At 41.5% G+C, this 22,381-nt stretch overlaps 1 protein-coding gene across 1 annotated transcript in view; it reads right to left on the bottom strand.

Annotated features, from left to right (window-relative positions):
* Positions 1–8,046: 8,046 nt before the first annotated feature.
* The window catches only part of SNX4 (sorting nexin 4), a 131,974-nt gene continuing 117,639 nt past the window's right edge, over positions 8,047–22,381 (bottom strand). The window contains exons 13-14 of the mRNA XM_030209506.1: positions 18,878–18,992; positions 8,047–10,187 (exon numbers count right to left, since the gene is read on the bottom strand). Coding sequence (XP_030065366.1) covers positions 10,140–10,187; positions 18,878–18,992 — 163 coding nt within the window. The 3' untranslated portion in view covers positions 8,047–10,139. The remainder of the gene's footprint in view (positions 10,188–18,877; positions 18,993–22,381) is intronic.

The raw sequence follows: 22,381 nt of genomic DNA, 5'->3' as shown, positions 1-22,381 counted from the left end.
CACCATTTAATACTGCAGTTTCATTGAGTGTCCTGTATAGGTCACCCAGGGCAGATTTGCACACAAATTAGTAAACAAGGCATCAATCAATACTTGGTTAATTGGCATGCAAATCTCAGGATGCCCCCTGATCCACCCATGTACCTTCCATAGTTGCACGCTATGAAATGTAGGTGTAGATGTTATAGAATAGCAACTAGGGCAGATGCGTGTATAAATCCAAATTGTTGCCAATTAACCAAGTATTGATTGATGCCTTGTTTACTAATTTATGTGCAAATCTGCCCTGGGTGACTCAATGAAACTGCAGTATTAAATGGTTTTAGATGACCCTTTATATTTGGCTGAATTGTTGTACGAGTATGATCCTGATCGGACTTTGGGGCTTGTATTCGAAAGAGAAAAACATTTAAAAACTGACATAAGCACATAAATGTTGCCATACTAGAACAGACCAAAGGTACATCAAGCCCAGCATCCTGTTTCCAATGTTATGGTATAAGCCAATCATCAGAATTAAATGTGTAGCATGATATTTTGCTGGATTATATATACACCAATATATTTGTGCAGCTTTTATATATTTGACACTGCAGCAGAGAGAATAGTTTCATTTCAAGCCCCTCTCTCCCCATCCCTTTTTCTGGGAACTTCTGATAGCAGGGATAGTTAATTAAAAACACTTAACAAAGACAAAAGAGAGATATATAACTCTCTCTGCCCTCCCACCTAAAAAGACTGAACAAAAGCTTGACTAAGGTGGGTACCTGGACGCTCATCAGGACATCTCTGAAAACCTAAGACCCAAGAGACAGAAAGTCTGGAGAAGCCATTGAGGACAAAGAACTCAGAGAAAAGCATGAACAGGACATTTGCTTGTCAAAGGTATGCCTGCCCCTCCCATCAGCTTTCAGACATGTGCAGAAAGGAAGGACTTGTAATGTGTATCTGCTCCAGAGACTGAGCAGGAAGCCTTTTCACATCAAAAGACCATTTGTCAGCAAGATCCAGACAGCAAGTCTTGTGATGTCATAAGACATGAGACCAAGATACCACAATGCTTTGCAAATGCCCAAGGGTCATGTGGAAACCAGGAAACCAGGACAAAGATCCACATGGCATATCCTCCTGCAGCTTGCAAGATATAAAAGCAAAAGCTGTTTCCCAAGAGTCAGATTCTCTTCAACTGCAAGCAACTCAGATCCACTCACTGCAGAAGCTCTCCTGTCCTGCAAACATGTGCTTACCTAATGCTGTTCATACTGTGTAACAAGGACTTGTAAGTAATGTAACTTTTGATCTAGACCTGCTACTTTGCCTTACTTAAGCACAGATTATCTGTAAAAGATCTTTTAAAAACCTACCTCGTGTGCAATTGTATATTAAATCAACCTTTTTGAAGCTAAAAATACGGTCTCTTTGTGTTCTGAGTATATGGTATCTTTTATATATACTTAATTTATTTAATTTATTGCAATTATCACCTTTGGTGATTGGTGGAGAAATTAATATCCTAAACTTATAAATACAGCACCTGCTCTTAAATCATAAACAGTAGCGAGTGCTCTAGAGCTCTTTCCCCCAAGATAAATTACTACTACTACTACTACTATTTAGCATTTCTATAGCGCTACAAGGCATACGCAGCGCTGTACAAACATAGAAGAAAGACAGTCCCTGCTCAAAGAGCTTACAATCTAATAGACAAAAAATAAATAAAGTAAGCAAATCAAATCAATTAATGTGAACGGGAAGGAAGAGAGGAGGGTAGGTGGAGGCGAGTGGTTACAAGTGGTTACGAGTCAAAAGCAATGTTAAAGAGGTGGGTTTTCAGTCTAGATTTAAAGGTGGCCAAGGATGGGGCAAGACGTAGGGGCTCAGGAAGTTTATTCCAGGCGTAGGGTGCAGCGAGATAGAAGGCGCGAAGTCTGGAGTTGGCAGTAGTGGAGAAGGGAACAGATAAGAAGGATTTATCCATGGAGCGGAGTGCACGGGAAGGGGTGTAGGGAAGGACGAGTGTGGAGAGATACTGGGGAGCAGCAGAGTGAATACATTTATAGGTTAGTAGAAGAAGTTTGAACAGGATGCGAAAACGGATAGGGAGCCAGTGAAGGGTCTTGAGGAGAGGGGTAGTATGAGTAAAGCGACCCTGGCGGAAGATGAGACGGGCAGCAGAGTTTTGAACCGACTGGAGAGGGGAGAGGTGACTAAGTGGGAGGCCAGCAAGAAGCAGATTGCAGTAGTCTAAACGAGAGGTGACAAGGGTGTGGATGAGGGTTTTGGTAGAGTGCTCGGAAAGAAAGGGGCGGATTTTACGGATGTTGTAAAGAAAGAAACGACAGGTCTTGGCGGTCTGCTGGATATGAGCAGAGAAGGAGAGAGAAGAGTCAAAGATGACCCCAAGGTTTCGAGCTGAGGAGACAGGGAGAATGAGAGAGCCATCAACAGAAATAGAAAACGGGGGGAGCGGGGAGGTGGGTTTGGGGGGGAAAATGAGAAGCTCGGTTTTGGTCATATTTAATTTCAGGTGGCGTTGAGACATCCAGGCAGCAATGTCATTTCTTGTAACACCAACAGTGGCCAATCCAGGTTACAAGTACCTGGCAAAATCCCAAAACGTACAATACATTTTATGCTGCTTATCCTAGAAATAAGCAGTGGATTTTCCCCAAGTCCATCTTAATAATGGCTTATGGACTTTTCTATTAGGAAGTTATCCAAACCTTTCTTAAACCCCACTAAGCTAACTGCTTTTACCACATTCTCTGGCAACAAATTCCAGAGTTTAATTACACGTTGACTGAAGAAATACTTTCTCTGATTTGTTTTAAATTTACTACTTTGTAGCTTCATTATGTGCCCCCTAGTCCTAGTATTTTGGAAAGTGTAAACAAGCAATTCACATCTACCCATTCCACTCCGCTCATTATTTTATAGACCTCTGTCATATCTCCCCTCGGGCATCTTTTCTCCCAGTAGAAGAGTCCTAGCCGCTTTAGGCCTCTTAGGGAAGTCGTCCCATCCCCTTTATCATTTTCGTTGCATGAATCGCTATTTTTAAAACCTATTTTACAGACGTTTATCTATGTAGTTCATCTGTAATGCATTCTATTCACAAGGGGGCGGGATTAGGGCGTTCCTAACACTTGGACGTTTTTCTGCCCTAATGGAACAAAAGAAAAACAACCAGGACTAAAACTAAGACATTTTGAGCTAGACCTGCTTCAACAACGACTAAGCCACAAAAAAGTGCCCTAAATGACCAGATGACCACTGGAGGAATAGAGGAATGACACCCCCCCCTTTACTCCCCCAGTGGTCACTGATCCCCTCTCAGCTCCCCAAAGAAGTGAAAGAAACAGTATATACCTGCCTCTATGACAGCCTCAGATGTTATAGCAAATCCTATTGGAGCAGCAAGCGGATTCCCTGGAGTAGCCTAGTGGTCGGTGCAGTGTACTATGGACTCAGGCCCATAATCCACTCTGTTACACTTGTGGTGAAAAGTGTACACCTTCCAAAATCCACCACTGTAGCCACATGGAGGAGTGGCCTAGTGGTTAGGGTGGTGGACTTTGGTCCTGGGGAACTGAGTTCAATTCCCACTTCAGGCACAGGCAGCTCCTTGTGACTCTGGGCAAGTCACTTAACCCTCCATTGCCCCATGTAAGCCACATTGAGCCTGCCATGAGTGGGAAAGCGCAGGGTACAAATGTAACAAAAAATAAATATAGGTGACACCTGCAGCCATAAGGGCTATTGTAGTGGTGTACAGTAGGTTTTTGGAGGGCTCACCATTCAATAAAAGGGAGCAACGGTTGTACCTGGGAACTTTTAGGTGAAGTCCACTGCAGTGCCCCCCTGCTCTGCTGGAATGCCTGTGTGGCCAGTCTACTAAGAATGTTGTCCCCCCCCACCCCCCAATGCCTTGTTTTTCGCTTGAACTTTTTTTTTTTAACTGAACCAAAAAAACTAAAGGCACAGAGCACAAACACATCTAACAAGTGCCCCCCAGTCCTAGATTACCATTAATACTTTGGAGCGAGACCAATTATTTGCAGTTTTGCAAATTGGTTAAAGCTTTATATTTTGAGTGAGTATATGGGTAAATCAATGTGATTGCTTTGATTTCTACTACTATGTTATAATAGGGGAAAGGGGTAGTTGTGTGCTTTTATGGAATTATATTGTAAATTAGTAGGTTTTATTGTTAATTGCCTTAGGCTAGTTTAGTGTGTTGATCGTCAGCATAATATCAAGTTTGAATAAATACATAAACATAAGCATTGCCATGCCGGGACAGACCAAAGGTCCATCGAGCCCAGCACCCTGTGTCCGACAGCGGCCAAATGAACAATTTGTCCCACCCATCCCAGAAATAGTGGATTATTCCCACTAGTAAATAAAATCTGGTCTTTGCCATCTCGAAAATGAAAAAAGGTTATGGAAAAATCCCCCCACCACCACCAAACACACACATGATACAGCAGTGGCGTAGTCACAGGTGGGCCTAGGTGGGCCAGGGCCCACCTACTTAGGGTTCAGGCCCACCCAACAGTAGCACACATTTAGTGGTAGCTGGTGGGGATCTCAAGCTCTGCCACCTGAAGACTTCCCCCTGATGGTAACGAAAACGCTACTGTCCACGATACCGGCACCTGCACATACTCCGTTTTCAGCGAATGCCTGCTGCAGACTGCCAAGGTGGAAAGAAGTGTTTTCCCGCCAGCTGAGATTTTTTTTTTGGTGGTGGTGGTGGGAGGAGGGGGGGGGGGAGGAGAACACTTGGTGCCCACCCACTTCTTGCCTAGGCCCACCCAAAATCTGTTGTCTGGCTACACCCCTGTGATACAGTTTAATACAACACTGAAGCTTCCTTGAAGCCATGTGCTTGTTTGAAAAGCAGAAAAATAATTTCTACTAAATTTTCTGTACCTTAACACAGCTCATTTTTATGCGTAAAAATAATCTATTGTTAGAGAGGATTATTCATGCTTACTGCAAGGGAACTCCCAGTCATGAGACTTCTCCTCAACTGACAAACAATTTATTGGAATGAGGGGATGGAGGGCAGAGTTTATTTGGCAATTTGTATACTTTTTTCCAGTCACAAAGAATAAGAAAGTATGCACTAAAGGCCAAGTTCATGATTTTTCAAAGCAGGCCACACACTGAGCTCTTTAACAAAGCATACAGAGCTCAAGCTACAGCTGATTTGCCACTGAACGCAGAGTTACGTATATAGACTGAATGGATGTGTGCATATCCATATTCCATTCGTATGTGTCAAAAGTTATAGAAAGATCTTTTGAAACAGGTCCAAATTTTCAATAGTGGGGGTAACGCGTAACAACACTAATTAAACCCAGCACTATTCAAACTTGAATGTCAGAAGCAAGGTATAAATCTGCATCTCACAGACCTCAGCAGTGACTTGTTTCACCCAGGATCGCAGTCCTGTGCCTCACTTTACTCTTCACTGGTCCAACTAATCTTTAATAATCATCTACTTATTTCTATTAATGTTAATATTCAAACACACTTATCTTTAATAAAAGGACTTGCAACTGACATGTGCCATGTTTCGCTGTGGGCTGCTTCAGGAAAAGCTCCTCTCAATTGTCTATTCAACTGTACCGCTCTTTCACCACCCTACTTGATTAATGTTGCACCACAGGCAGAAAGAGCGGCCATGCTGCTAACACACTGACATCCACACATCACACCACCTGCTCTGCTCCAAAATGATGGCAGTCTAACCCCTCCCACCATATGTAGTCAGCTGCAGTCACACCATCGCTCTTCCTACCACACTCAAGGAAACCCCCAGATTCCTCCAGCTGCCCTACTTGCAGGCAGAGCACTGAGCCCTGCCTTTTGGTTTTGTAAAGTTAGCATCCTTAAGTCATAAGCAAGAGGGGTGGGGGGGGGGGGGGGGGGAAGGAGATGGGAAGACAGAGTAGTCCCATAGCCTGAGTCAAGGAACCTACCAGTCTCCTTCTTAAGTGCAGAGAACTTATCCCTGCAGAAACTTCTCCCCCCCCCCACCCCTTTGCCCAACCAGCGGCTAGACTATGGCCTGGAAGCACAGTGACCGAAGCTTCATCAATGGGTGTAGGATTCTCTTGACTAGGGGAAGGTGGCCCGTAGACTATGAACAACCTGCAGACTGTGGTTCCAAGAGCCCATCAATTTTCCTGCTACCCTCTCCAGATGTTACCATACTGGAGATACAGATTACATTTGTAAGTTCCTGGCCTACACCTCTTCTAGTATAGTATAGTCTCTTTCATTCAGGGTGATGCTGTTCTATTGATTTTCTTTAGATCTTTCAGTGGCCTTTGATCTCTTTAGTTATTCATGTCTCTTAACGAGACTCTCTTCATTCGGTATTTCAGAGACTGTTCTTTATTCGTTTTCTTCTTTCCTCACTAACCAATCATTTAAAGTCTTAACCTCCTCCACTAAATCTAATCTTCACCCACTTCCATGTGGTGTCTCCCAAGGTGTAGCATTATCGCCACTTATTTCAAACATTTTCCTCAGTCCTCTTGCTCTTTTGATTCAAGAGTCTACTATTAGATCCTATATTTATGTAGATGACATTCTTCTTGTTTCTATCCAAGATCCTTATAAGATGGATCTTTCCGCTCGTCAATCCTGTCTTAATTCAGTTGACCACTGGATTAGCTCCAACAGTTTAGTTCTCAATCCTTCAAAATCTGTAGCATTCTGGATTACGGGTCATCCCACCCCTCAGTTGTTTGCACTCAAGTTTCCCTTCTTACCCTCGTGGAATCTCTGAAACACCTGAGGGTGATTTTAGATTCAGAATTTTTTTTTTTTCAGTACATTTATACCCCACCTTTTGCCACAGTGATGCGGCCCCAAAGGTTGCCTCTGTGGTTAGATGTTTTTTCCTTTATGTACTATTCAGCCTTTTTTGGATGATAATGCCTGCGCTATACTTCTTTACTCACTCTTATCCAGATTGGACTACTGTAACATTGTCTATGTTGGCCTTTCTACTTTTCTCCTTAAAAAAAAAAAACTCCAGTCAGTTCAGAATACCTCAGTATGTTTGCTTTCTCATGATTATGTCACTCCTCTTCTGAAATACCATCATTGGTGTCCTATCCCTTATAGGGTCCAACACAAGATTCTGACTGACTTTTAAGGTGCATCATTTCATGGATTCCACCTTACCTATCATCTATTACTGTTCCCTACTGACCTTCACATACCCTGCACTCTTCTGCAAATCAGTTCTCTGTTCTATCAGTATCCTGTTCCAAACTGGTATCAGTACATCATTCTGCTTTCTTTTTTTTTTTTTTTTTTTCACTCCCCATCCTCTGGAACTCTCTCTCCCTTGAGCTTAGGGCAGAGAGCTCATGCCTCAAATTTAGGGTGTCATTAAAAGCCCACCTTTTTACTCTGGCATTTACAGTGTTACCTCAGTTGGTTGATGGTCACGTGGTACACAGCCCTCATCTTTTACCCTTTCCCCCTTCCCTCTCTCCTTTTTCCTCCCATTCCTTCCCCTTCTCTTTCCTAAATGCAAGCTGTAGTACTTTTCAACATTGATAGTTTGATTACATGTTGTAAATTGCTTTGATTCCTGTTTTGAAAGGTGGTATATCAAGCTTTTTATAAACAAACAGTGATGTCACATGAAAAATGGCATTCTCTGTCTCCATCTGCTGGCAGGGTGGCATAAATCCATGTGTCTGGACTGATTCAGCAGGACATGGCAAAATGCATTTGAACAAAGGTAGTGTGAGACAAGTAAACGATTATACATCGCTTATCAGTTGTTTTTCTTTACTCCAGTGCTAATGACAATGTGTTGTCAACTAGTAAACATGTAAAGAGCACGAAAATCTCACTCCTTTTTAAAAGGTCTCAGAGTGAGATACAAATAATCAAGGGGAAAAAACCCACACACACCATAATTATTTGTAAAGAGAAAAGAAAAAAAAGACACTCCCTTTCAAAGCTGGAATATCAAAAATGAATTTAAATTCTGTATAAATCAAGACAAAATAATATTAAAGAATAGTTTTATTCAGCATATTTGGCACAAGGCTTACAAGAACAATTTTGTTCTTATTTCAAGTTTAAATACAACTAACAAGAAAATAAAAGCCTACTAATGCATTTCATACATTGCATGTGATATATGGAAAACCCAGGCACTGAAAAGATCTATCAAACAGTCAAAGTGCATGAACAATATTTTATCCCAAGTGCCTCGCAGAATCAGATTAAGGCACCACGCGAGACAAAATGTTAACTGGGCAGGCCCAATGTTCAACTGTGGTTTTGGAATGTACTGTACAAGTCTTCATTCTACTTTCCGATGATCTTGCTAAATACAACACTAAGGAATTCACAAAACTGGAATTATTTTTCTGAGTACATGCTTGTATTGAATGGAGAAACCTTTCCATTTTCCCAAGTAGTATGAACTTTTCAAGGATGACATTTCTCACCATCAAGAAGCATTTAACCTCAGTGGCATTCAACTCCTGGTTGCCCTTAGGCAGCCTAACAGCAGGCCATTCCTTGTCTTCCAAAGTTAAATGTTTCGGGGGGGGGGGGGGGGGGAATAACCCTCAGAAATCACCATTCTTATTATCGCAACTGGCCTGGAGGAAGCTTCCATGGAATGATTTTCTGCTTGCTATCCTAAAATTACACCACAACTGCTAAGTGGACTTATGGTGGCAGGTCAGCTGGTCCTAAACAGTTGCCTAATCTGCTTATCAGGAAGCCTGCCCTGCCTAGCCTTATTCTGATCTCTGACCTTTTGCAACAAGTACAAAGGTCAGAACATACCATCAACAGTACCTTTTCTAATGGGCTTTCCCAATAGAGTGTGAGTATGTAAATAGAAGATATAACCTTATGTGTTTCAAACTATATTAACTGGCACAATGCTTTTACACACCTTTTCAGTCTTTGAGGATGGAGTTTTGGAAAAAAATATGATACTTGTAAACAGTTTAGTTCATGCTTTGGTATACTCCAACTGCAGCAAATTAGTTCTGGCAAAGCCCCCCCAAATTCCAGTTACAGCTAAAAAGTGTTAAAAGGCCAGTTGCTAAATGGTTTTCTTAGTTTCTTATATAATTAGAAACAGTATGCGACATGTAGGATTTCAGAGGGTTTTTGTGGAAAGAAAAAAATACACATTCTTAAAGCTTGACTCGTGAATACTATATGAAGATAAACCCTTACTGTATTAGCTCATCTGTTTGTAAAATTACAGTCAAAGACGGAACAACATTAATGAAGGCAAAGAACATGCATAAATATAAGTTGCAGGCTGAAATGGCTATTACACAAGCCAAAAAAAAAAATCATGGATACATATTAGTTAAGAATCTTCTGCACATCATCAGAATAGCTTTCTTCTAATGGTCCATGAGCAATTGAAATACCAGCATATTTAACAGGATCTATTACAATATTAGCCTGCAACAACATTTACGGTCCAAAAAATGTGAAGTAGCAAGACTTTTTTTGCTGGCAGAAAATCCAGTGGGCAACTGGTGACAATATCAAGCTGTGAAGATAACGATGGGCGTGAAGTTGGGAGATCAGATCATCAGGAAGTTTTCAAAGTGCTCCACGGAGGAAGTATACTGTGGTGGTGGATATATGAGGGTTGAAACATCTCAGGGGAAATTTTGTTAATTCCGATGCCATGCAAAAGTGTGTCAAAATAAACCACGAAAGACCGTCCCTACAAAAGTCAACAATCGCAGGTTTTTGCAGGATCTCGGGTCAATCTGTATTACTTCAAAGAAACAAAGTCTCTACAAAATTACAGCATCTTGGGATATCTGGGAATTATCTGTGACTGCACAATGTGCTGTATCATAAACCAAATTAATATTAAGTCATTGTTCTTACTCCAAGCTACAGTTTACCAAAGCTTTTGTCTTAATGGAAAGCTTATGGGCTTCATTAACATTTCCCTTTGGTGTCCTGTTAAACGAATACAATATATCAACTGCAGATGAGTTATTGGCTCATTCGTTAGGTTTATACCACGAAGCAATTTAATACCGATGTATCTGCACTTGTGCTTCGACTTTCTGGCACTTGGTTGAGAACTAGTCTCTGCGCATTCACATCTTGCTGAAGCATTCTTTAGCATTCGTCCAAACCTGAATTCCCTACCAAAGAAAAGAAAGATTAAAAAAACCTTTTTGAACATTTAAGGATTAGAATTTTAGATTTTAAAACTCCCCTTTTTATATCCAAGCTCGAGGCGAGTTATTCAGGTACAACAGGTTCAGGGGCCTTTCATCACAGCCTTGTATATTCTTTAAAAAATGCATGGATATAAGAGTTTCTTTCAATGATCTACAGAACATACTCTATACTTCTTTTACAGCAAAATTTGTAAACTAATTAAGAATAAGAATGCGAAAAACAATTACAGAAATATTCATAAAGTCTTGATTGCATACGTCTTCACATCCTTTGCAACAGAAAACCCAAATTAGCTCCATTTTCAAAAAATTACCAATATAAGGTCCACGAAATGTTAAACTAACTCTACATGTTTCAGTTACACTAGCTTTAGATTGTAAGCTCCTTTGAGCAGGGACTGTCCTTCTATGTTAAATTGTACAGCGCTGCGTAACCCTAGTAGCGCTTTAGAAATGTCAAGTAGTAGTAGTAGTAGTAGCTGAGCTGACTGCAGTATTACTAAATGAAAAATCAAGCTTTTTGTTATATGAAATGAATCTGAAGCAAAGGTTTAAACATGCCAAACACGGTGCTGCTAAAAAAAACACCAGAAGGCTATAAGAAAATTTCAATGAGTTTGACTATCTCTTGAGATACCATCAGTTCCATTGTTGTAAAATGGAAAAAGGTTGGCACCTCTTCCAAACAGGCCGTTCCTTCCAAGTCAGTAGAAATGGGATAAAGAAACTGTTGAGGAAGGTCACTGTGAGGCCTAAGAACTGTAGAACTGGGGGAATTGGTAACTGTTCAACAATTTCCATATTACTCCCCAGAATGGCCTGTACGAGGTGGTGGCAAGTAGGAAGGCACTGCTGAAAAAATCCATATGATGTACTGCACAGCTTGCAAAGAAATACTTAGAGGACACTGCACATATGCGGCAGAAGGGTTTGTGGTTTGATGAGACCAAAGTAGAACTTTTTTGGTCTTGGTGCTAAGCAATAGGTGTAACATAACACAAAACATGGCACATCACCCTACTACCACCAACCCTACAGTAACGTAGTGGCATCATTATATTGTGGGGGATACTTTGTTGTAATGGGTACAGGGAAGCTTGTGAAGATGAATGAAAAGATATGTGGTGCAAAGTGTAGGCAGCTCCTACAGGAAAACATGTCCATCCGCCATTTACTTGATCTTTTAGCAGGCCAGCAATTCCACACAGGTAGCAAATGCAAAAATGGAGTGGCCTTCACAAGAAGAAAGTGAATGTTCTCGAGTGGCCCACTCAGAGCCCAAAATCCAATAGAAAACCTAAGGTAAGACTTGAAGGTTACAGCTCACAGACAATCCCCAACCAAACTGAAAAAATGTCAGATTTATGTTAAGAAGCATGGGTAAAAACTGCACCATCCCTCTGTGCAACCTAGTGCATTGCACAATTATTTTCTGAATATTCCTTTAATTTTTCTTTCACATTGAAAGTGCAGAGTATGTTGTGTAGATCAATGAAACAAGTTCATTTTGAACTGAAACTTTTATACAGAACGTGAAAAATGTACACAGATGTTAAGACTTTGCAAGGTGCTCACTGTAGTTGCCTGCTCAAGGCAGCTTATCCTATATAATAAAACGCACCTCCAACATTCTGAAGCTGACTGCATGGCTGAGGCATTCCTGCTCTCTGTATCCATCTCCTGAATTGACATCACGTACTTCCGGGTTCGTCACAAGCAGAAGTGACCAACCACACAAGGTTTCTCGGCTTCAGAATGTTGGAGGTGCATTCTATTAAATAGGATTGGTCAGTTCCTTGAAGCACAGCCAGAGCTCAGCGTCCTGCACAGTAACGCTCAGACACCAGAGAGAGAGGGGGGGGGGCCTGACACCAGAGATAGAGAGGGAGGGGGGGCATCTCTGTCACACACACACACTCTCTCTCTCACACTGTCAATGTCTTTCTCTCACTCTCACACACTGTCTCTCACACTGTATCACATTCACTCTCTATGTGTCACACAGTCACTCACACACTCTCTTGGTTTCATACACTCAGTCTCACAGAGAGTCTGTGTATCACACACTCTCTCTCGCACACACTGTAGCTGTGTGAAATACACTCTCTCTCACACTGTCTCTCACATACGCACTTGAACACACTCTCATTCTCACACACACACACACACACACACACTCTCTCTCTCACAGACACACTCGCACCCAGACTCACTCTCTCTCACAGACACACTCGCACCCAGACTCACTCTCTCTCACACACACACTCGCACATTCACTCTCTCTCTCTCACACACAGTCACTCTCACATACACTCTCTCAAACATACACACTCCAAGGAAAACCTTGCTAGCGCCCGTTTCATTTGTGTCAGAAACGGGCCTTTTTTTACTAGTATATATATAAAATACACACATTACTTCCATTTTGAAAATTATCCCAAAAATATAATGTGCACACCCCCAACCTCTGCTCTTAGGAACACTGCTTCAGACAGTGGAGAAAACAAAATTATACATATGCAGGCTGCACAGTCGTCATGAAAAAGGCAAGCTAAGGGGGTCTTTAACTAAAGCTTAGCTCGCGCTATCTGCAGCAGGGTCCATAGGAATAAAATGGGCCCTGCTGCAGATAACTCGAGCTAAACTTTAGTAAAAGACCCCCTAAGTATTTTTTTTACACTAAATTAAATATCGGGGGGGATTTTCTAACAGGTTATTAAAGTGCAAAAGTACTGCTTAATTTCTAGATCACAAGGCGATAATGGAAAAGTAGAGCAAAACAACTCATGGTAGTTGCTTTAAAATCTGGACACAATTCAAAATTAGTAGATGATGGAATGTGAGAACAAATTATGTCATCCAGTTTCTTCCTCTCTGGTTCTCTAGCACTACAAATAAGTCTACTAATTCCTACATAAACCAATACCAGTCCTCCCTCCCCCGGTCCTACCACTGCTCTCTATATCCGTCCCAAACAGGTTCTGCTAGTAGGCTTTTCTTCCTTGGAACCAAAATGAATGCATAATTAAGCTCCAGAACTCATTGCCAGAGGATGTGGAAAAAGCAGTTAGTGAAGCTGGATTTCCAGGAGCAAAATTTCATAAATCTTTAGTATGGTAGACTGGGGAAAGCGGTATGTAACTTTGCTACTTTTTGGGATCCTGCCAGCTTTTTCTGAAGTTCTACCTACTTATGGAAAAGGAGAGGAAAGACTACAAAATACTGAAAACTTCAATAATTGGCTCAAAGCTGGTGTTGGATGGAATTGTGACACTGAAAGATGCTGTGGACGGCTATGTAGAAAGTGATGAAAAAAAAAGCGAACTTGCTAAACAAGTACTTTTCTTCTGTGTTCATGGAAGAAAATCCTGGAGAAGGACCACGATTGGATGGTAAAAGTGCATATAAGAATGGAGAGGATATCGCACTGTTCACAGAAGAAAGTATTTTTGAACAACTTGAAAAATTGAAGGTGGACAAAGTCATGGGACCAGATGGGATCCATCCCAGGATATTGAGGGAGCTTAGAGAGATTCTGGCGGATCCTCTTAAAGAGTTGTTTAATAAATCCTTGGAGACAGGAAAGGTTCCGCTGGATTGGATAAGAACGGATGTAGTTCTTCTTCACAAAAGTGGCGACAAAGAAGAAGTGGGAAACTACAGGTCGGAAAGCCTCACTTTGGTTATTGGAAAAGTAATAGAAGCATTGCTGAATGATAGGATAGTGAATTTCCTGGAATCCAATGAGTTACAAGATCCGATGCAACATGGTTTTACCAACGGTAAATCATGCCAAATGAACTTCATTGAATTTTTTAACTGGGCGACCAGAGAATTGGACTGAGGATGTGCACTAGATGTAATCTACCTGGATTTCAGCAAAGCCTTTAACATGGTCCCTCATAGAAGACTCTTGAATAAACTTGAAAGGCTGAAGTTAGGACTAAAAGTGGTGAATTGGATTAGAAACTCCCAATCAGGTTTCAGACCAAAACTCAGCACTGAGATGGTCATAACCACCCTGAAAATGAAACTCAGAAACCTAATCTGCGAAGGACAGATTATATTATTACTACAATTTGATTTGTCATGCACATTCGACCTAGTAGACCACTCAACACTAATGACCATACTCGACAACATGAGAATATGAGAACTGGCAGCATGGTTCAATGGATTCTTCAGGTCCCGATCCTACAATGTAAAGATATCAAACTAGTTAGCAGCCTCTTGGACCCTGGATTGTGAGGTACCAATATCACCAATACTGTTCAATGTAATGATGGCAAGACTTGGGGGAAAAAACTGGAAGCAATGGACTTCAACCCATTTATATACGCAGATGATGTCACCATATACATACCTTTTAACAACAGAATCACAGAAATATTGGACAAAGTCAAAAAAGGCCCGGATCTTATGGAAGACTGGGCAACAACTTTCAAACTCAAACTAAACAGTGACAAAACCAAATTCCTGGTCCTATCCTGTCCACACAACCTCTCAGATCACCAAAACTTCACAATCAACAGTCAAACATACCAAATCCAGTCACAATTGAAAATACTAGCAATAATTCTAGATAAACATCTATCACTGGATAATCAAATATCAGCAGTAACATCAAAATGCTTCAGAACACTATGGAAACTGAGAAGTATAAGAGACTACTTCCCCAGACAATCGTTTCGGATAATGGTACAAGCGACGATACTATCACAACTAGACTACTGCAAGGCGGCACACATAGGATGTAAGGAAAACACACTAAAATCACCACAAACCATCCAAAACACAGCAGAAAGACTTATATTCAAGAAGTTGAAACATGAAAGAGCTACCCCCCTACTCAGAACACACACTGGCTACCAATCAAAGCTAGACTACTCTTTAAAGATAGCACCTTCATGTTCAAGATACTATTTGGAATGGCACCTGAATGCATGCAAGACATGACTGAATTATCCCCAAGAAATGGAAGCCCAGAAACCAGAAGTAACCTGCTGCTCCACCTATCCAACTGCAGGAACATAACATACAAAACCATCTACACAGCAGGTTTCGGCTACCTGGGATCCAAATGGTAGAACTCAATACCAAGAGCCACAAGAAGCATCACTACCTATCTCTAGTTCAGGAAAGAATTGAAAACATACCTCTTCAAAAAACTCTATAGCTAATCACAAAGGCCACAAAGGACCCCGTCGAGCCACAACTGTAAAACACTACAGCAATTTCAATGTAAACTGTAAGCCACTTTGAACCGAAACTTGTTTTTGGATAACAGTGGGATACTAGAATGCATAAATAAATAAAATACATAAATAAGCATAGACAGGGAGAGGGACCTCGAGGTGATAGTGTCCAAGGAACTTAAAGCAAAAAAAACAGTGTGACAAAGCGGTTGCCGTAGCCAGAAGGATGCTAGGATGCATCAAGGAGGAGTAACCAGCAGAAGGAGATATTGATGCCCCTGTACAAGTTGCTGGTGAAGCCCCACCTGGAGTATTGTGTTCAGTTTTGAAGGCCATATCTTGCTAAGGATGTAAAAACACTAGAAGCGGTCCAGAGGAAGGCGATAAAAATGATATGGGGCTTGAGCTGTAAGACATATGAGAAGAGACTGGAAGACCTGAATATGTATAGCCTAGAAGAGGGGATGGGGCGATATGATATAGATGTTTAAATACATGAAAGGTATTAACAGAGAAACAAATTTCTTCCAGAGAAGGGGAAATGATAAAACTAGAGGGCATGAGCTGAGGTTGTGGGGTGGTAGACTTAGGAGTAATGTCAGGAAATTCTTTTTCACGAAGAGGGTATGGTGGTGGATGCCTGGAATGCCCTTCCGAGGGAGGTGGTAGAGACAAAAATTGTGATGGAATTCAAAAAGGCGTGGGACGAACACAGAGGAATTCTATTTAGAAAATAGATGGTAGAAAACAAAAATAAATAAATAAATAACCCTTAAATGGCTGCAGGGGGTGGATGTGTGAGTGACGCTTAGACGACTACTCCGGCTGTAAAGAACTAAGGCTGGTGCCAGGCAGACTTTGTAGGTCTGTGTCTGTATATGGCAATCTAGTTTAGGATAAGCTGGAAAGGGCTTCAATGGCAACTTCAATGGCTGGGCAATCTTTTATGGTCTGGGTCCCGCAAATGGCAAGACAGATTTGGATAGGCTGGAATGGGTTTTGACGGCAACTCCAGTAGGTAGAGCATAAGGATAGAACCGGGCGGACTTCTATGGTCTATGTCCTAGAAACGCCAAAGAGAGACGTGTGAAAAAGTATATATCACATCACATTCATTGTTGATTTAATCATGAATTGATAAGTGTGACTGTTGGGCAGAATGAATGGATCGTTCAGGTTTTTATCTGCCATCACTTACTATGTTACCACTGAGTTGGATTGGTCAATATTGGAAACAGGATACTAGGGCTTCATGGACCTTTGATCTAACCCAGTATGACAATTCTTATGTTCTTATGGTGTGGTAAGTTGCCAGACTGCTGTGATTATTGCCATCCTGGTCATGAAACAGATGTTCCATTTCAGAAGCTGCACTGTTTGGCAGGGCTAATTCACCTTGCACAGACGAATAGATTCTGCTCCATGTTATGTTATATCATATCTTATAGTCTCCCACTACCTATTCAGTTCAGGGTGGATTACAGCTAAAAGAGATCATATCCAATATGTCTGGGAATCATAACAGCCAGATAACCTAAGTAATCAATTAATATTCACAATATACAACACCTCAACTTAAAACCCCTCCTCCCCCCCCCCCCCCCCAAAAACGCTTGTTTTGAGAAAAAACCCATTTGGATAGGCTCAAGTGGGCTTTGACGGCAACTCCAGTAGTTGGAACATAAGGACAGAGCCGGGCAGACTTCTATGGTCTTTGTCCCAGAAACACCAAAGAAAGACCTTGATCAAGTAAATAATATCACTTTCATTGTTGATTTAAATCTTGAATTAATAATGAATGTGACTGTTGGGCAGACTGGATGGACAATTCAGGTCTTTATCTGCTGTCACTTACTATGTTAAACATCTTCCTAAAAGACAGATAGTGTTGACAGATTCACAGTAGTTGAGGTAAGGAGTTCCAAATGGTGGCCATTTGATAATGGAGTGATCAACAGAAATGTCTGACTGATTTGATTACAGTTGGAAACCTCAAAAGAAATGGATTCTGAGTACTAGCTCCATGTAACAGGGCAACTAGATCTGTCATATAAGGAGTGTTTCCAGATGAAATTTTAAATACCATTATGCTCACCTTGAAGTAGATACCGACCATAACTGGCAGCTAATGTAATTTTAAGTAATAGCTCCTGAGTCACATCCTGATAGGCCAAAAATCAGTCTAACAGCCATATTTTACACGACTTGTAGATGGTCGATTAAAGTATTAGAACAACTAGACTGGAATAGTTCACTCTAGATAATACAAGTGACTGCACAAGCAATCTATAAGTATCTACAGAAAAAAATATTTTTTTATAGCTCTAATTTCCCTAGGGAGAACAGATTCACATCAATCATTAAGTGCAACATATCTTGTTTCAGAACATGACCCTACCCAAAGAAACTTGGTTTTCTCTTTAAGTCGATGTGTGGAAATCCAAGAATCTACTAATTTCATGCACAACTGAATATGAGACAAGGTCTCTGCCCAAGACAAAGAACATGGTAGAAGTACAGTTATGTCATCTGCATAAGTGAAGTACATAATCTTTAAATGATCTAAAAGCATACCTAATGTTTCCATTAACAAATTAAATATCACAGGAGAAAGAGGGGAACCCTGTAGGATCCCACTTAATGCCCTCTACTTATCTGATAGTACTCCATCTTTCTTAACCATGTAACTGTGGTTCATTAAGAAACCCTGTAACCAACCCAATGGATATCACATTGATGGAATATATTAATCATGATCTGCCAGACAACCAGGTCAAAGGCAGTAGAAAGATTGAATTATAAAATAACAGCACACTGTCCATTTTGTAATAAAACAAAGGCATAACATACATGGTTATTTGTGTCTAAAGATCAAAGTTTCATGGTGGGGAATTCAAAGACTTTATATACTATTTACTGCGTAAAACAGGACGAATATGTTAAATCTAGGAGTCAAAAACATGAAAACCCCCCACAAAGCCTACATCTTACGTGTTCAAAAATCGTAAAGCAATAGAGAAGGAGAATCTCCACAGGACTCTAGATGAGAAGAACGAAGCAGAGATGACCAAGGAGAGTGATGATATGAGACTCAGTCATCCACAAACAAGACGTGCAGATGTTTGAGATACAACGAGCTTGAGCAAACTTGAGATGTTAATTACTCAGAATTTTGAAATTGAAATGTCACAATTTAAAGGACCTTCGACACTGGCATTTTCGCTGAAACACGGTCTGTGTACGATCTCTGTGTACGCCATATATTTCGATTTATTAGTGGACTGAGTCTTGTATCATCATTCCCCTTGGTTATTTCTGTTTCATGCTTCTCAGACTCAAAAATCTCCATTTTCTTAGCTAAGGTGTCTAAGAATACCAAGAATATTGATGATATAGAATAAGTATTTTCAACAGTCAAAAAATCATAGGATGTCTTATGTTCTTAGCAAGACCCACCTTTTTACACATACTAATCTGCATGACTGCGTAGCTTATAAGGGCCTCTTTCAAGTCACGGTTCTTTTGCTCTTTAAAATGGTCAATATCTGCCCAAGCACTCTTCACAAAGTCACTGAAACGAACACAGAGTCAGCAGTTATTTAAACCCATCCATTCTCACCAGTATTATACCATTCTACCTTGATCACCACCTCCGAAATACAAGATGCTTTGAATAAAAGCAATGTTTAATAAGAATTCTCATTATTATTATATTTGCTTGGCAGGTGCAACATTGGAAGCCTATGTTGAAGTGGGGAACTAGCTTTTTAGGTGTAGATCAGTAGTAGGTATTTATTAGATATTTTTGAATGGTACAGTTAATTTTGATACTATATTTTTTAAGTAGCTATTGCTGGTTTTATTCTTTGCTATGTTTGTACATTTCATTGTTTTTATTTGTTGAACAATGTTTTGAACTGGTCTTGCTGTGAAAAGGCAATCTACAATTAAATTCATGAGATGGAGGTGCTTGTAGTCAGTTCGAGCTGTAGCACTGAAGTATACTTCAAAGCATTAGGGCCTTTTTTCCAGCTGGCATGCACCGGTACGAAGCACTGGCACCTTTTCCCTTCCTTCCAAAAATGTCATACCCACACCATTACATCTCTCACTCAAAATCTCCCAGTTTGTTCTTTCTTTCCATTGGTGCACCAGCTAGCCTCGAACCTGTGACCTTTAGATTCAGAGGCAGGCCACGTTCCAGGTAGAGCTATTCTGGGTTATCTTTGGTTATCCCACCCCCTAAGGTTGGCTCTGCATGAGTACCAGCACCTTTATTCCTACTGGTTATAATCATATTGCCTCATAAATGGTGACATTAAATCAGGAAACATCAAAATGGTAACGAGTGTTTGAACCTTGCAGTTTGCACAGTGTCTCCCGCAAGGGGAGGGGGGGAAGAGGGAAGATAAGGGAAGGGGATAGGATAGTTAGGGGGGGGGGGGATTAGGGAAGGGTATGATCAGAAGATTTAAGGTTAGCCAGGGGGGAGAAGGGGCAAAAATTAAACGTTTGAAGATGATGTCATGTACAGTGGGGGAAATAAGTATTTGATCCCTTGCTGATTTTGTAAGTGTGCCCACTGACAAAGACATGAGCAGCCCATAATTGAAGGGTAGGTTATTGGTAACAGTGAGAGATAGCACATCACAAATTAAATCCGGAAAATCACATTGTGGAAAGTATATGAATTTATTTGCATTCTGCAGAGGGAAATAAGTATTTGATCCCCCACCAACCAGTAAGAGATCTGGCCCCTACAGACCAGGTAGATGCTCCAAATCAACTCGTTACCTGCATGACAGACAGCTGTCGGCAATGGTCACCTGTATGAAAGACACCTGTCCACAGACTCAGTGAATCAGTCAGACTCTAACCTCTACAAAATGGCCAAGAGCAAGGAGCTGTCTAAGGATGTCAGGGACAAGATCATACACCTGCACAAGGCTGGAATGGGCTACAAAACCATCAGTAAGACGCTGGGCGAGAAGGAGACAACTGTTGGTGCCATAGTAAGAAAATGGAAGAAGTACAAAATGACTGTCAATCGACAAAGATCTGGGGCTCCACGCAAAATCTCACCTCGTGGGGTATCCTTGATCATGAGGAAGGTTAGAAATCAGCCTACAACTACAAGGGGGGAACTTGTCAATGATCTCAAGGCAGCTGGGACCACTGTCACCACGAAAACCATTGGTAACACATTACGACATAACGGATTGCAATCCTGCAGTGCCCGCAAGGTCCCCCTGCTCCGGAAGGCACATGTGACGGCCCGTCTGAAGTTTGCCAGTGAACACCTGGATGATGCCGAGAGTGATTGGGAGAAGGTGCTGTGGTCAGATGAGACAAAAATTGAGCTCTTTGGCATGAACTCAACTCGCCGTGTTTGGAGGAAGAGAAATGCTGCCTATGACCCAAAGAACACCGTCCCCACTGTCAAGCATGGAGGTGGAAATGTTATGTTTTGGGGGTGTTTCTCTGCTAAGGGCACAGGACTACTTCACCGCATCAATGGGAGAATGGATGGGGCCATGTACCGTACAATTCTGAGTGACAACCTCCTTCCCTCCACCAGGGCCTTAAAAATGGGTCGTGGCTGGGTCTTCCAGCACGACAATGACCCAAAACATACAGCCAAGGCAACAAAGGAGTGGCTCAGGAAGAAGCACATTAGGGTCATGGAGTGGCCTAGCCAGTCACCAGACCTTAATCCCATTGAAAACTTATGGAGGGAGCTGAAGCTGCGAGTTGCCAAGCGACAGCCCAGAACTCTTAATGATTTAGAGATGATCTGCAAAGAGGAGTGGACCAAAATTCCTCCTGACATGTGTGCAAACCTCATCATCAACTACAGAAGACGTCTGACCGCTGTGCTTGCCAACAAGGGTTTTGCCACCAAGTATTAGGTCTTGTTTGCCAGAGGGATCAAATACTTATTTCCCTCTGCAGAATGCAAATAAATTCATATACTTTCCACAATGTGATTTTCCGGATTTAATTTGTGATGTGCTATCTCTCACTGTTACCAATAACCTACCCTTCAATTATGGGCTGCTCATGTCTTTGTCAGTGGGCACACTTACAAAATCAGCAAGGGATCAAATACTTATTTCCCCCACTGTATACTTCAGCGTTGAGGGGCTGACTGCTAGTTATGTGTTTTAGTTATATCAAGTGCTTCCTATGTACAGATTTCATGCTATTTTGTCTTCAATAAAATTGTTGAAACATAAATCAGGAAACATGCAAAATGAGGGTAAACCAAATCATTTAGGGAGAGGAGGTTTATCCTTCAAGAGACACATATTGTACATCTCTTCTCTGTGAAACACTTTGATCAGCACAGTTAGAAATAAAGGGTGCAAACACCAACAGAACAAGACCTTTGCAAACTGCAAAAGAAAATTATTGTGCTGTCATATTTAAAGATACCTAAATATTTCCACTGAGTACCTCAATATAATTTATTAATGTCTTTAACAGCAGGGCATTTTTTGTTCCGGTATTCACCGGTACAGCATACTGGCAACTTTTTACCGTCCGATTCCTCTCACCAGAGAAAGAGGGGGGGGCGGCCCAGTACTTCCTTCCCATATAGCGTACCTGACATCCCTCTCTCGCCTCAATACTCCCCAGGGTTCCACACCCCTCCTCTCCCACTAACACTCTGTCAGCACACTTACTTGCCTGAGACCTGATCCGCTGCACTGACGCCAGAATTTTTCTGTGCCATGGCCTGCCCTCCTTCTGATGTAACTTCCTTCTTACTCAAGGGCGTGCCGTGGCAAAGGGACGTTCCGGACGTCAGGCCAGAGGATCAGGCCTCAGGAGAGTAAAGGACTCGGTTTCCTCTTCTTATAGAATTGCAGCAGACAACAGTGTTAGTGGGAGAGAGAGGGGGGTGTCCCTCTCCCAGTCCTGGGGGGACTCCCACTCCGTCTTCTACAGAAAGATCTG

This window comes from Microcaecilia unicolor, chromosome 7 (assembly GCF_901765095.1).
Source record: "Microcaecilia unicolor chromosome 7, aMicUni1.1, whole genome shotgun sequence".
Classification (NCBI taxonomy): domain Eukaryota; kingdom Metazoa; phylum Chordata; class Amphibia; order Gymnophiona; family Siphonopidae; genus Microcaecilia; species Microcaecilia unicolor.
This window is presented reverse-complemented; position numbering and strand designations above follow the sequence as displayed.